Source organism: Drepanopeziza brunnea (assembly GCF_022702325.1).
Source record: "Drepanopeziza brunnea f. sp. 'multigermtubi' strain 214-2 chromosome Unknown ctg16, whole genome shotgun sequence".
NCBI lineage: Eukaryota > Fungi > Ascomycota > Leotiomycetes > Helotiales > Drepanopezizaceae > Drepanopeziza > Drepanopeziza brunnea.
The window spans coordinates 1,629,445-1,643,228 of record NW_027094079.1 but is presented as its reverse complement, the minus strand read 5'-3'; the positions used below and the strand labels follow the sequence as shown (position 1 = coordinate 1,643,228).

At 51.4% G+C, this 13,784-nt stretch overlaps 4 protein-coding genes across 4 annotated transcripts; 2 read left to right on the top strand and 2 right to left on the bottom strand.

The window, feature by feature from the left end:
• Positions 1-1,137: 1,137 nt before the first annotated feature.
• L3040_008746 (mitochondrial 54S ribosomal protein mL49) lies at positions 1,138-1,864 on the bottom strand (the record flags this gene model as incomplete). Its single annotated transcript, XM_007290819.1, has 2 exons — positions 1,138-1,206; positions 1,394-1,864. 2 exons carry the CDS (start codon positions 1,862-1,864, stop codon positions 1,138-1,140), a joined length of 540 nt encoding a protein of 179 aa, XP_007290881.1.
• Positions 1,865-2,117: 253 nt separating this feature from the next.
• L3040_008745 (uncharacterized protein) lies at positions 2,118-3,523 on the top strand (the record flags this gene model as incomplete). The annotated part of the gene is made up of 2 exons (XM_007290820.1): positions 2,118-2,528; positions 2,609-3,523. 2 exons carry the CDS (start codon positions 2,118-2,120, stop codon positions 3,521-3,523), a joined length of 1,326 nt encoding a protein of 441 aa, XP_007290882.1.
• A 2,819-nt stretch (positions 3,524-6,342) lies between these two features.
• L3040_008744 (uncharacterized protein) lies at positions 6,343-6,661 on the top strand (the record flags this gene model as incomplete). Its single annotated transcript, XM_066157180.1, has 2 exons — positions 6,343-6,409; positions 6,459-6,661. 2 exons carry the CDS (start codon positions 6,343-6,345, stop codon positions 6,659-6,661), a joined length of 270 nt encoding a protein of 89 aa, XP_066010439.1.
• A 2,288-nt stretch (positions 6,662-8,949) lies between these two features.
• L3040_008743 (uncharacterized protein) lies at positions 8,950-10,396 on the bottom strand (the record flags this gene model as incomplete). The annotated part of the gene is made up of 2 exons (XM_007290822.1): positions 8,950-9,859; positions 9,990-10,396. 2 exons carry the CDS (start codon positions 10,394-10,396, stop codon positions 8,950-8,952), a joined length of 1,317 nt encoding a protein of 438 aa, XP_007290884.1.
• Between the last annotated feature and the right edge of the window lie 3,388 nt (positions 10,397-13,784).

The window sequence follows — 13,784 nt, the reverse complement described above, 5'->3', positions numbered from 1 at the left end:
TCGTCACTGTACCACGCTTTTCCATAGACGCATTTAAATGACCCTAGGCAGCGTGCGGAGTAGGTAGGCGTTAGTTACGAAATGGATACATGCCTGTTTGATCAATCAGCCTTGGCTCGCCCCTGCCCTATGCCTATGATAAAGTAGGTTTGACGACGAGAAGGGGGGGGGTTGCTTTTTCTACTTTTCGTCTTTTTTTTCTTTTCTTCTTCGTTTGACTGATTGGATCCCAGGCATAATAGTAGTAGCAGTAGTAGCAGTAGTAGGTAAGTAGGGATTCATTCAGCTTGTATGGCTAGCTAGCTTGTGTGTCTGTGTCTGTGTCTGTGTCGGCCGGGTTAGGGGGGAGGGGGGATGGATAAATGAATGAATGTAGGTACATTGTACGATGTACAATACACATGTGAAGAAAGATGGAAGATGGAAGATGGAAGATGGAAGATGGAAGATGGAAGATGGAAGATGGAGGGGAAGGGGGATGGATGGATGGAAGATGGAAGATGGAAGATGGAAGATGGAAGATGGAAGATGGAAGATGGAAGATGGAGAGGGGGATGGATAGAAGGGTGGATGGATAATTGAGATGATGGTATAGATGAAATGCAGACAGACAAGACAGATAGACGGACGGACATCTTGATTTCTTATAATACGCTACGCTACGCTACAATAGCATGCTGTGTTGGTAAATTGGGATATTGGTATTACAGCGGCAGGTAGTTGCAGCAGCAGCAGCAGCAGTAGTGGTAGTAGTAGTAGTAGTAGTAGTGAAAGGTTACACGAATCATTTCCTGCCTGTCTGTCTGTCTGCCTGCCTGCTGCTCCTCCTCTTTCCCTCTGGTCTGTCACCCGGGTAAACGGGGAAGGAGACGTGAGATTCGAGGTTCTGTACTCCCGCCCCCTCCCTACTCCTCCGTATTCATAGGCTAAGCAGGTTAAGGACTTCCTGGAGAGAGAGAGAGAGAGAGAAGTGGCCTTCATTGGTTGATTTCGTTTCTCGTTTGGGGAAATTTATGTGGGTGGGTGGATGGATGGATGTATATAGCATGGGTATCATGGGCGGTCCAACCATCAAATTTTGATCAGTCTAAGCGAGCAAGAGAGCTTTCCTTCATTCTACTGATGCGAAGCGGCTAGCTACGCAGCAGCTACCACCGTCGTCGGGTTGTCCTGGAAGAACTGCTGGATCTGAGACTTGAAGTGGCCCTGTTTTTTTTTTTTTTTTTTCCTAGTCAGTCACTGGTCTGTGGCTTTCTGTCTCTCTCCCTCACTCTTACACACACAGAAATTGTGCTACTCTTCCTCTTCCTCATGTATTTTTTTGGGGCCCTAGCTTTTATTCTTGCCCGTGCCCTTGCCCTCGAATCGAGTACAGAATGAGAGAAAAACACACCTTGACGATAACCTGCCGCGTGACGGGGTTCACCACCACGGCCTTGCCGTCCTCGAGGCCCAGGGCCGTCTGCAGGTCCTGGCGCAGGACGGCCAGGTCGCCTTCGATGCGCTTGACGCGCGTAAGCTTCATGTTGCCGCCGCGCTTTGCGAAGTTGTAGATGGGGTACTGGTGCGAGGGGGTGAGGGTGAGGCGGTAGGGTTTGAGGATTGGTGGTGCGGTGGCGGTTGTGGTTGGAGAGGATTTAAGAGGGGGGTTTGAGGTGGTAGTTGGCGGTGCTGTAGGGGGGAGTGGTGTGGTCGTCGTTGTCGTTGTTGTGGTTGTGGATGTTGATGTTGATGTTGAGTTGGAGCGGATGGATGTTCGCGTGAGGCTCGCGCTCGTGCTCGCGGAGAGAAATCGCTGGACGGTTGCTGGACGAGGCAGAGCTGCGGGTCGCAGGAATGCGAGGGGAAAGAGTGTGGAAGCCATTGCTGTGTTGCGTTGCTGGTATCGATCGGATTGAGTCCAGGACAACCACAAAATATATCGGCTCGGGGAGTTGCATGTTGGATGTTCCTGAGTCCTTGCGCTAGTACGGAAGCGGAGTAGCGGCCGATATCTTTTTTGACGGTTCGCACAAACGAAATAGGGAATATATACCTAACCCCCCACCTAACGCCGCCGCCGCCGACGACGACCTTCTCCATTCTCGAGAAATCCCATCCCGACCGCAACCGCAATCATGGCGGACGAGAACGGAATCGCGCGTAAGTCTCCTGAGGAGATAGCCAAGGAGCACGACCTGCTGCCCAAGCTGATCGCGCACCTCGACCGGCACCTTATCTTCCCGCTGCTGCAATTCCTGGGTGACAGCGACGACGATGAGATCAGCGCTGCCGCTACCAAGGTCAAATACGAGCTTCTGGAGAAGACGAACATGACGGACTACGTGGCGCAGTTGTACATGGAGATGCAGGGGCTGGACGAGCCGCCGAAGGAGTTTGCCGTCAAGCGGCAGGAGGTGCTGAACCGGCTCGACAAGTACGGGCAGGAGAGCGAGAAGATTACGGATCTGCTGAGCCGGGAGGACGTTGTGACGGGGCTGAGAAGTGACAAGGTTGCCAACTTGGAGTTTTTGAAGAAGGAGCACGATGTACGTTCTTGGTGCTGAGACCATCTGTCTACCGGCCGGGGGGAAGGGAAATGAGGACTTGTGCTGATATCGAGGAATAGGTTACCATCGAACTGATCAACGTCCTGTACGACTTTGGAAACTTTCAGTACAACTGCGGGAACTACAACGCGGCCAGCGAGCTCCTCTACCAGTTCCGCGTCTTGTCTACAGATGAGGCCAAGGTCTCTGCTGCCACCTGGGGAAAGCTCGCCTGTGAGATCCTGGCTGGGAACTGGGAGGGTGTCCTGGAGGAGGTGACCAAGGTCAAGGAGTCCATCGATACCAAGCTCTTCAGCAACCCGCTCGCGCAGCTCACCCACCGCACTTGGCTGATCCACTGGTCGCTGTTCCCCTTCTTCAACTACGAGGCCGGCCGCGACGTCATCTGCGAGATGTTCTTCTCGGCGCCCTTCATCAACACCATCCAGACCGCGTGCCCCTGGATCCTCCGATACCTAGCCGCGGCTGTGATCACCAACCGCAACCGCACGCGCAACACGGGCCAGTACCAGAAGCAGCTCAAGGACATCATCCGCATCGTCAAGCAGGAGAACTACGAGTACAGCGATCCCGTGACCGACTTCATCAAGGCGCTGTACATCGACTTTGACTTTGAAGAGGCACAGAAGAAACTCTCTGAGGCCGAGGCGGTCCTGCAGTCCGACTTCTTCCTCTCCAACACCGCTGAGGGTTTCGTCGAGGCTGCCCGTCACCTCATCTCCGAGAGCTACTGCAAGATCCACCAGAGAATCGACATCAAGGATCTGAGCGCCAGACTGGGCCTGAACCAGGACGAGGGCGAGAAGTGGATCGTGAACCTCATTCGGGACACGCGCGTGGATGCCAAGATCGATTACAAGGAGGGCACGGTGGTCATGAACCACCCGCCCAGCAGCGTGTACCAACAGGTCATTGAGCGGACCAAGGGCGGCTTCTTCCGAACGCAGGTGTTGAGTGCTGCGGTGGCGAAGTGAGAGCGGTCCTCCCTTCTCTGAAGTACTTTTCGCGAAAATAGAACCCTTACAGCGTGCATGCAAACGCCAGGGCTGGGGATGATGGCAGGATAGAGAGGGAGGGGAGAGAGAGCGCGAGTTGAAATTTTATGTGTCCTGCATGGGCTGGCTGGTTGGCGTTCCTGGGCTGGGCTGGCTGGCTGGCTGGGGTTGGCGGGCTACGGAAGAATGCCTGACCGAGCAAAGACATATGGCCAAAGCAAAAGCAAACAATAGCTTCTTCTTTTTTTGGTACCTGCATCTGGTGTCATGTCTGAGCGAGCTAGTGAGCTAGCTAGCTAGCCAGTTGCGTAGAGCTAAACAGAAGCGGATCGGATTTTGAAAACCAACCAACGGTGATGATATAGCGAAGTGATGTTACAGTAAGGTGATGTTACAGTAAGGTGATGCTACACTAAGGTGATGCTACAGTGAGTTAAATAGCCGGTACTGAAACGGGTGAGTGAGGAATGCCTGTTATTCAGGTCCTTCACTATGTATATCTGTGTTGCGATTTTTTTGTCTTCTTTTTTTTAAAAAAAAAAATCTATTTCTTCGCTCTTCTTTTCTTTTCCTTTCTTTTCCTTTCCTTCACTCTTCCTTTTCCTTTTCCATTTCTATCTTTTGCATTGGCATTGCCTCGCGGATTGCAGATTGCAGCTTGCAGCTGGATTCTGGATTCTAGGTCCGGACTTCGAGTCTTCTCCGGGCTAGGGAAGGGGGGAAGGGGGGAGAAGACGAGGTTTGCTCTTGTTGGTTGGTTGGTTGGTTGGTTGGTTGGTATCTGTTTTTGTATAGCCCAGCCAACCAGCCGGATGGTAGCTTTGCTTGTGTGTTTATGTTTTGTGTTTGTGCTTTTGTATGTTTTTATTTGGGTTTTGGTTTTTTTTTTGGGCTGCTCTGTGTGTGTGTGTGTGTGTGTTTCTGGCTGGCTGGCTGGGTGGGTCTGCGCTTTGGGTGGTGTTTATGCTGAGTGGGTGAGTGAGTGAGTGAGTGAGTGAGTGAGTGAGTGAGTGAGTGGCTTTATATATGTGTATATGTGTATGTGTGTATGTGTATGTGTATCTTCGCACATGTACATTCTTAGCTTCTGCATCTCTCTACAGTAGCAGGCACGAAGACTTCCAACTTCCCATTGCCTGCTGCCTCTCTCTAGCTCTCGTTATCCAGCTTCCAACCCGGCATATTTTTTTTTTATTTTCTCCTTATTCCTGAATCCTGAATTCGGCAGGAACTCGACGGGGACTACCGGTAGATAGATAGATAGATAGATAGGTAAACATATCTACATGCCTCCCTCCTCTGCCCACCCTCCACAACAAACAATCTTGATAGCCCATGGTAATTAGTAATTAGCAATTAGCAATAATAATAATAATACTAATAACACTAATAACAATAATAACAGTAACAATAGCGATAATAAAGATAACAAGACATCCCACTCCTCCACTTCTTCTTCTTCCGCCACATCCACATCCACCTCCCCTTCCCTTTCTACCCTTGCCGGGGTAAAGCAGACAGACAGACTGCTTCTGATCTCGCTTAGGGAATTGGCTTTTTTTGTTTACTTGTTTACTTACTCCCCCCCTCCCCCCTCCCCACAGCTACCCCACAAAGCAGCCCCTTCAACAGCCTACCTCTCTACCTCTCTACCTGCGCTTTCAAGCCTTGCAAGACGCTGCTCGACTAAAAGAGAGGACAGGACAAGAGAAGACAAGAGAAGAGAAGAGAAAAGAAGAGAAAAGAAGAGAAGAGAAGAGAAGAGAAAAGAAGAGAACAGCGAGCATCAAGCCGGGAAACCACCAAGCCCAAGCCCAAGCCCAAGCCCAAGCCGGCCGGCCTGCTCCTGTCTGCAGCTGCAGAGGTGTGCTCCGCATGCGCACCGCACCGCACCGCACCGCACCGCACAAAGTCAGCTCAGCTCAGCTTGGGGCCGGTAGGCCAGTCGGGGAGGGTAATCGGGGTGGGGAGGAAAGGTTTTGTCTGTCTGTTTTTATCTTTGTGCTGTCCTGTCCTGTCCTGTCCTGTCCTGTCTGTTTTCGATATATATCCTACATCTTTTTCTTCTTTCTTCCCTCTTTTTTTTTTTTTTTTTTTTTTTTTTTTTTTTTTTTTTTTTTTTTTGGCGTGGGGGCGAGAAAGGGGACATGCATAGACCGGGCTGTTTTGCGGGGAGGGAGAGGAGAGAGAGAGAGAGCTTGGTGGGGATTGGGTTTGGTTGAATGAGCTGTGCTACTTGCTATGTACCTGCTTTGAATCTCGCTTGATCGTTTCGTTCCTTCTTGGACGCGTAGTGGGATCAGAGGGGTGGGGGACGGGGGGTTTTCTTTCTTTCTTTTTTTTTTTTTTTTTTTTTTGGTCTTTTTTCTCCTTCTCTTCTCCTTCTCTTCTCCTTCTCTTCTCCTTCTCTTCTCCTTCTCTTCTCCTTCTCTTCTCCTTCTCTTCTTCGTATATCTTTTCTTACAGCTCGCTGATATCTCGGTGTTTCTTCTTTCTCATCCACGTCTTCGCGGGCATGACGAGGAGTCTCAGGGCTCAGCTCGGGTCTCTTATGCCGGACGATCTAAAAGGAAGGCGACCGCTGCTGGATAATCCGAAGGGAGGGCGTGCGGCGATGGAAAGCCACGATCACGGAGGTGGATTTCATAAAGAGGCTGCTGTTACGACGAAGAGGATTGCAAGGCGAAGTTAGTAGCGGGATAGGATATGTGCATGTGTGGATGTGTGGATATGTAGATGTGTGCCGATCAACAGGTGCCATAGTAGGCTAGCCGGCTGTAGATCGGTCCTCGACGACAATGGGAGAGAGCGAGCTCCAGCTTGATCTCCAACCAACGACCTCGTACTCTCATTCCAGCCATCCAGGTAAGCCCTTCCGCCCTCGCCCTTGTCACGTATATTAACTGCGCCAAAGCTACGGACGACAAGGGCAGAGGGATACGGAATCCGATGGTCTCGCCAGGGGAGCTGGACACACACGGCTTGCGTTTGGTTCGTGGGAGAGCCGCAAGCGCGACTCACGGGTACGAGAACAGACGAAGTCGACGACTATACTATGCCGGGCCTGAAGTTGCGGAACGGTGTCGACGAGGGCGTGGCCGTGGCGGTGATGTGTGACAGCTGTCACTAGCGCGGAAAGAGGCAGGTCGAAGAGTTTAAGGAGGGCGGACGTTGGGCGTTCGCTTCGGGGCTGGGAGGTGCTGATCTGCTGGTGGTATTGCTTTCGACGAGGAGGGGAGGCAGAGTGCGTATCCGTTACCGCTGAGTAAGTAAGTACACTCATTCACTCATTTACTTCGTATATCAGACCCAGTCGAACTTACGCGGTGACTACCTATCAGGATCGACTCTCGAACGCGATTATTCTTCAGCGTCGATGGGGAGATTAAAGCCATCTGCATAGATAAGTATGATGGGGAAAAGAAAAAAAGAAAAAAGAAACAGAAACGGAAATGCGCTAGCTATCTAATCGTCGGCTCGCTTAAGTAGGCCTCCTTACAGCCTTTCAGTCTTTGAAAGGAGGCCCACCTAAGCGAGCCGACGATTAGCAGTTACCACGCAGAACAGCACCGCGAAAAAGACGCAAGTGGGCTGGCTGGCTGGCTGGCTATAGTGTCAGAAGGGTCCGGGCGAGGCGGCGAGCTCGCGAGCTGGGTCGGGTACCTAGGCAGGCAAGGGCTACAAGGGTATTCTTTTTTCCTTCTCTTCTCGTTCTCTTCTCATTCTCATTCTCGTTCTCATTCTCGTTCTTGTACCTACCTACCTACCTACCTACCTACCTAGTATATATGTATACACAGGTGGGAGCTTCAGAGGCAGAAGAAGCAGAAGAAGCCTGGTTAGATCGACGCGAACATCGTCATCGCCGTCCACTCGCCCACGGGACAGGATGTGTCTACCGGTAGACACAAAACCCTCTAGATTGGATCGTGCGTGCGTGGTAAGGGGGGGAAATCCAGGCCTATCTACCTAGGTACCTACCTACCTACCTACCCAACCTACCTAGAGCATCCACCCCCTCCCTCTCTCCCTCCCTCTCTTCTCTCCTCCCCCATCCCCCCACCCCTCTCCCCCCTCCCCCGGATACCAACCAATCAATCACTAATCTAATCTACCTATCTATCTATCTATCTATCTGCGTGTACAGCGAGATGGAACCCAATTCCATCTTCCCGCAAGCTGCGCATACATACATACATACCTATATACACCTCCCTTTCCCTCTCCTCCCATCCCGTTTGCTCGTGACGTTTTGATACATACAGGGCACCGAATAACCCCCTTCAACCTCCCTTCTAAAAGAAAGCAGTGCGATCTCAGCAGACCTGATGGTATGCTACTCTGCTACGTCGTGTTACACGAATAACAAGGGACGATATTCAGACGTGGCGAGAATCCGTTCCGAGGAAAGTAAAAGTCGACCAAAAGAGAAACGCCTACCTTCTTTGCGGCGAGTGGAAGCCGGAGTGAGAGAGGAAACAGAAGAACGGGGCGTGAAGTGAAGATTGGGCTTTCAATTATCTCGCTTCATGTCCGCAAGGACTCAGCTTTAGCTTGGTTCAGCTCAAAAGTCCGCAGAGTCTGTCTCTCCATCACTGGACGTTTTCTGGTCCGTAATTCCTGTATCCACAGGCCTGTTCTGGCGGTTCCTTCCTCAAGTCCGTTCCGTTCCTTCGAATGCACCTCCTCATGACGCTACTACATACAACACACACACTCACACACACACACACTCACACAAGTCGATAGCGAAAGTTCCGTCCTCGACCCCTTCCATCCATTTACCCAAAAACACCAAAGACCCCAACCCCACGCCCAAATTCTATATTCAGTGAACCTGCGATCCCCTCCACAGTCCCAAGAGGCCCGGGCGGATAGAAGAAGCATATACAAGACGAGCCAAGCACACCTGGTCGTCTCAATCGCTCTCGGTGAGAGATGGGTGTCGGTCACTCGAGCGATGGTGGTATTTTATTGACACGGAAGGTCTAAAAGCTGGTCCGCTCTCTCAACACCTCTTGATGCAGGGAGAGTGAAAACGAAGGGTAGAGGTGGGACAAGGTGCCACGACCATCTGGGTCGAGGCTGGGACAGACCGACTGGGGGGCGTTGGCAGACGATTGTACCCGGATTATAATTAAATATGTATCAAGACTCCCGGCGATCCGAATCTCGTGAAGCTCTCTGACGTGGGGGGAATGAGGATTATATACAGGTCGGATGTGTCGAGAGGTCCGGAAATGTGGGAAGGCCGAGGAGCAATTAAAAGAAAGGTGGTCCCAAGTCGCTCAAATGCTAAACGCCGAGACATGAGATGCCGTAAAATCATGAGATGGAGATGTCGGCCCGGGGACGATGCCGAGTGAGGAGCTTGATTTCGTAGTTTGGGGAAGCTATCCATGGCATCATCTGACTATGATATCGTTGAGCTCCGTATCCGAAGCTTGGGATGCGAGGGTTTCGCCTTCCCATGCGCATTGGGACTCATCGACGGGGCTTCTCGAACCAGAGGAGACGGAAGAGGATGATCCTACAGTCCACTCGTCGCTACTGTCGTTGCGGAAATCGTCGTGGTCCAGGACCGAGAGACCATACTCGTATGCGCCTCCGCTCGGGGAGTCCCCCTTCTCAACGTAATCGTAGTCAAATCTCCATGCCTTGTCCATCTGGACTCGCGGCAAGAAGTTGTTTCTTGCAACATAGAATGCGATCGCGGCCATGAATCCACCCCCTACCAGATCCACAGCGTAGTGATGCGAGAGATACATGGTCGCCCACCACATCCACATGGCATATGTGATAACCAGCGGCCTGAGCTTTGGGAAGCAGTGGCTCATAAATAAGGCCTCCAACACTGCATTGCCGGAATGCAATGAAGGAAATGCTCCAAAGACTAAAGGCGATGCGGTGAAGTTCGACGTGTACATATCAAAACCGAGGAGCTTATCGATTCGTGCCAATCCGGCAGGTGATCCGGGCATCGAGTAGTCGGCGGGTGCGAGACCGTACATATTTTCGTACCATGGAGGCGAGCAGGGGAAGATGAGCTGTATTGCCACGCCGGCAATGTTCATGTATCCGAAAGTTTGCGCAAAAACAGGGAGCGTTCCGGGGGCGGAGAAGAAAAACATAAGAGCTGCCCAGAAGAACGGTCCGGCAAAGTGCAGCAATCCGTACGGTACCCAAGCCAATACATCCAGGACCACGTACTTGTGGGCCGAAAGAATATTGCTGATATTGGCACCGTAAAAGATGTTTTCGAGAGCAGGCAAGACCTTGACCCAGATATGAGGTCTGTACTCTGCGGGAATGAACCTGTTCCGAGTCAGCTGACACGTTCGTGAACTCGAGATGGGTTCGAGAGAGCTCGAGTTGACCGGTCGATGCCCGCTGAGGTGATTCCCGCAACCTCCGGATCGATCCATTGACTGCGTGTTGCACGTACCTCGCGTTGAAGAAGAAGAGTAACCAGGTCAGGATCGGAAGCACCGGGAGGAAGAATTGCCTCGTAACGGGCATCAGCAGGGCAAGCATGAGTAGAGCTGATGCGCCTGTCTTCACCAACGGACCCGGCGCTTGACTTATCGACAGCGAGAAGATGCTGATGATGATCAGCAGCAAATACTTCGCGTCGTAGTATGACCACCGATGTGTTCTAAGAGCCTTTAACGAGTCGCCGGGGTTGAAGGAGGTTTCGATCGAGGCGATGGCGGAGGCGGGAGACTGAGCAGACCGGAACTTGGAGCGTAACCGGCGGCGGTATCGTCTAGGGATAGGATTCGGTATCGAGGGCCACGCGAAAGGCATCTTGGCTTTCGTGTACATCGTAGGGGAGTATCGAGGGTCTGCCATCGCTGTGCTGTGCTGTGTGCTGTCTATCTGTCTGTCTGTCTGTCTATAGGAGGATGGAGGACGGAAGGGGGAGATTTCCGTGTCCGCCTCTCAGGCTGCTCACAGCAGATGATGCGCGCGGAGGAGAAGACCGAGAGGACGGAGGGTAATAGTGGGTATGACTGTTCGAGAATGCTATGAGCTGCACATGAGTCGATATTTGGCGGGCGACGACGTAGGCGGAGGGGGAGGGGGGGAGCGACGGCGAGGGGGGGGAGAGGGAGGCGGGAGGTGGAAGGTTAAAGGAGGACGAAAACGCGGACGAGGTAAAGAGAAAGAGAGAAGACGGGACGTTCGGATTCGCAAAGGTTTCCGCTGCACTAGACGTAACAAGCCTAGTCCGGTTCGATGGCGGGCGGAGGCGGACGGGAGTGCCAAGGGTCAAGTGCCAAGTGCCAAGGGCCAGAGGCCAAGGGCCCCAGCCACTTTTTAGGACTAGCGAGGGTCACGGTCACGGTCACGGTCACGGGCACGCATGGGCTCACAGCTAGTGGTAGGCAATTTCACTGGAACGGACATGGGAGCTTGTACTAAGTCGTACTACTACATTGTAATAATAGATAGGTAGGTTGTAAGTATTAGATTATCAGATTGTCAGATTGTTAGATTGTCAGATTTTCGGATTGTCGGATTGTCGGATTGTCGGATTGTCAGATTGATCTCCTTGTCAATCATCGGTATGGAGAAACAATCAAGTAGGTTATCATAGTGAGTACCGGTACTCAGTCTGAGTCGAGTCGGGGCCAGGTTTTTGTTTATACATAACCTCGGATGTATCAGTGCTTAGCGAGCGAAGGCATTCTCCATTCTCAAGTGCACACAATCCAGACCATGAAATCATGCACGGCATGACATGACACATGGCCTGCCTGGCTTGGGCCACCGGATCACCAGCATCTTCGTTCAGCAGCTCTAGCATACCAGCTCTCATCATCATCGCCGTCGTCCACGTTGTGCGGCAAACGGTGGGGAGGCGGAGGGCCGAGTTGACGTGGAGCGGAGGCTCTTCCAGGCTGTGCTGTGCAGTGCAATGCGATGATGTGCTATGCTTGTGCGTCTCCTACGTACGAGGCTGCTCTGCTCGCCGGATGACTGACTGACTGACTGACTGACTGACTGACTGACTGAGGGTGACTGACTGACCGACTGACTGGATGACTGACTATCTTCTCAGCTTGCTGCGCTTGACGCTTGACGCTTGACGCTTGACGCTTGACGCTTGACGCTTGACGCTTGACGCTTGACGCTTGACGCTTGACGCTTGACGCTTGACATTGAACAATGCCAAACCAAAGCTGACATTGTCAACAATATGAAGACTCCCTTATAGCGGATTGCGAGACAACACGGGGACACCGAATACCAAGCTATCCATCTCCCATGATCGTCGTTCCCTCCGTACAGGGCCAGTACGGGCCAGTACGGGCCAGTACCTACCGGTACCTACTCCAACTTAACCGCCCGCCGAAGCTTTCCATAATCCCGGATGCGCTTGCGGCACGCCGTTCCTGGCACTTTCGCTAGGGCACCGGCGCTGACATCAGCAAGCAGAAACATCCACTATCCGTATCTCGGGTACGAATATTCTCTAACAAGTGCATAGCAGCACGAATGTCTGTCTCTCTCTCTCCGGAAGTGAAGCGTCCAGCCAGACCCGACGGATTCCCACCGTATGGTCCCGCACGCGACCACCTACCCGATCGAAAATAGCCACTTGGGTTGTTTGGTCCCCCGAGGTACGGAAAAAAAGGAGAGAAAAGACGAGGGAAAATAGATAAGATTACCAAGCTCCCCCTCGCCCCTATCCCTGAGGAGCAACAATAGGCGAAAGCAGCGAATCCCGCGCGTTCTAAAAATGGGTCAGGGACCGACTGGGGGGGGTTGTGACCAGAAGTACTACTACAGTATCACAGCGCAGGCCCGAGTGTTACAGTACCGGTACAGGCTGAGGATGCCGTCAGAGTCTAAGTTTCCACTCCCAACCTCCTGGCTACGCTACCCGCAGGGTGTAACACTTACGCCTGTGACGTTGTAGAACAGATGGTACGTTGTGAATGGGTTTGTTGATTACCATTAGGGTCATGAGGGTCATGAGGGTCATGAGGGTCATGAGGGTCATTAGACTACGAGCTACACTTGACCTGGACGAGCATCCGCTCGCCTATCTGGCACTCACTGTTAGTTAGGCAGGCGACCGGCACGGCACCGGCATCCGGGATGTTGAAATAACCGTGGAGCAGCACGAGGCCGGGCATGGGAATAATGCAGGCGGGGGGGGGGGAAGAAAAAAAAAATTGCAAAAGAAAAACAGAACAAGAAGAAGAAAAGAGAAAATGAAACAGAAAAAAAAAATAGAAGATGCGGGTAGGGAGATTGAGCGGAAAGAGATTTTTTTAATTGGATTTAATAGGGTTGGGATGGGATTTGATTGGGTGGGATTGGGATGGGGATGGGATTGAATTAGATGTGGCTGAGGACGAGAGTAGGTACCGGTAGGTACGTAGTAGTAGTAGGTACCTACGGGAATGACCGTTTTGTTTTGTTTTGCCTTCCCCCCGTCCCCCCGTCCCCCTACCGCCTTCTTACTTACGGAGCCTCAAACATTCAGCCATTCGTCGAGCTGGCTACGGTACGGTACGGTAGCCTTCACACGCTTATCTCCGTGCGCACAAAGAGTAGACACGGTACAACACCAACACCAACACCAACACCATTCCTATTACTACATACCGTGCTGATACGATACGATTTAATCACCCCCAACGTCCCCTCTCACGCGCGCGGTGGATCTTTCTGAGTAGTAGTAGTGGTGGTAGTGGTAATAGTAATAGTAATAACAATAATAAGGACAATAACAATAACAATAACAATAACAATAACAATAACAATAACAATAACAATAACAATAACAATAACAATAACAATAACAATAACAATAACAATAACAATAACAATAACAATAACAATAACAATAACAATAACAATAACAATAACAATAACAATAACAATAACAATAACAATAACAATAACAATAACAATAACAACAACAATAATAACAGTAATAATAATAGTACTAATAAACAGTTAAGTACCCAAGTACCCAAGTACCTAGGTAAGACAAGGCAAGACACGGAGGAAACCCCCGACCGAGAGTCCGAACTGCAACACCTCGCTGAAACCTATAAGTACCTAGGTACCTACCTAGGTACCTACTCTAACCCACTCCACCCCACTCCACTCCACTCCGCTCCGCAGAGGTAGCTAGGTAGATACAGTAAGTAGTAGAACCGCAGCTCTTTTTTTTTTAAAAAAAAAAAAAAAATTGCCTGCCTGTGTATCTGTCTGTCTG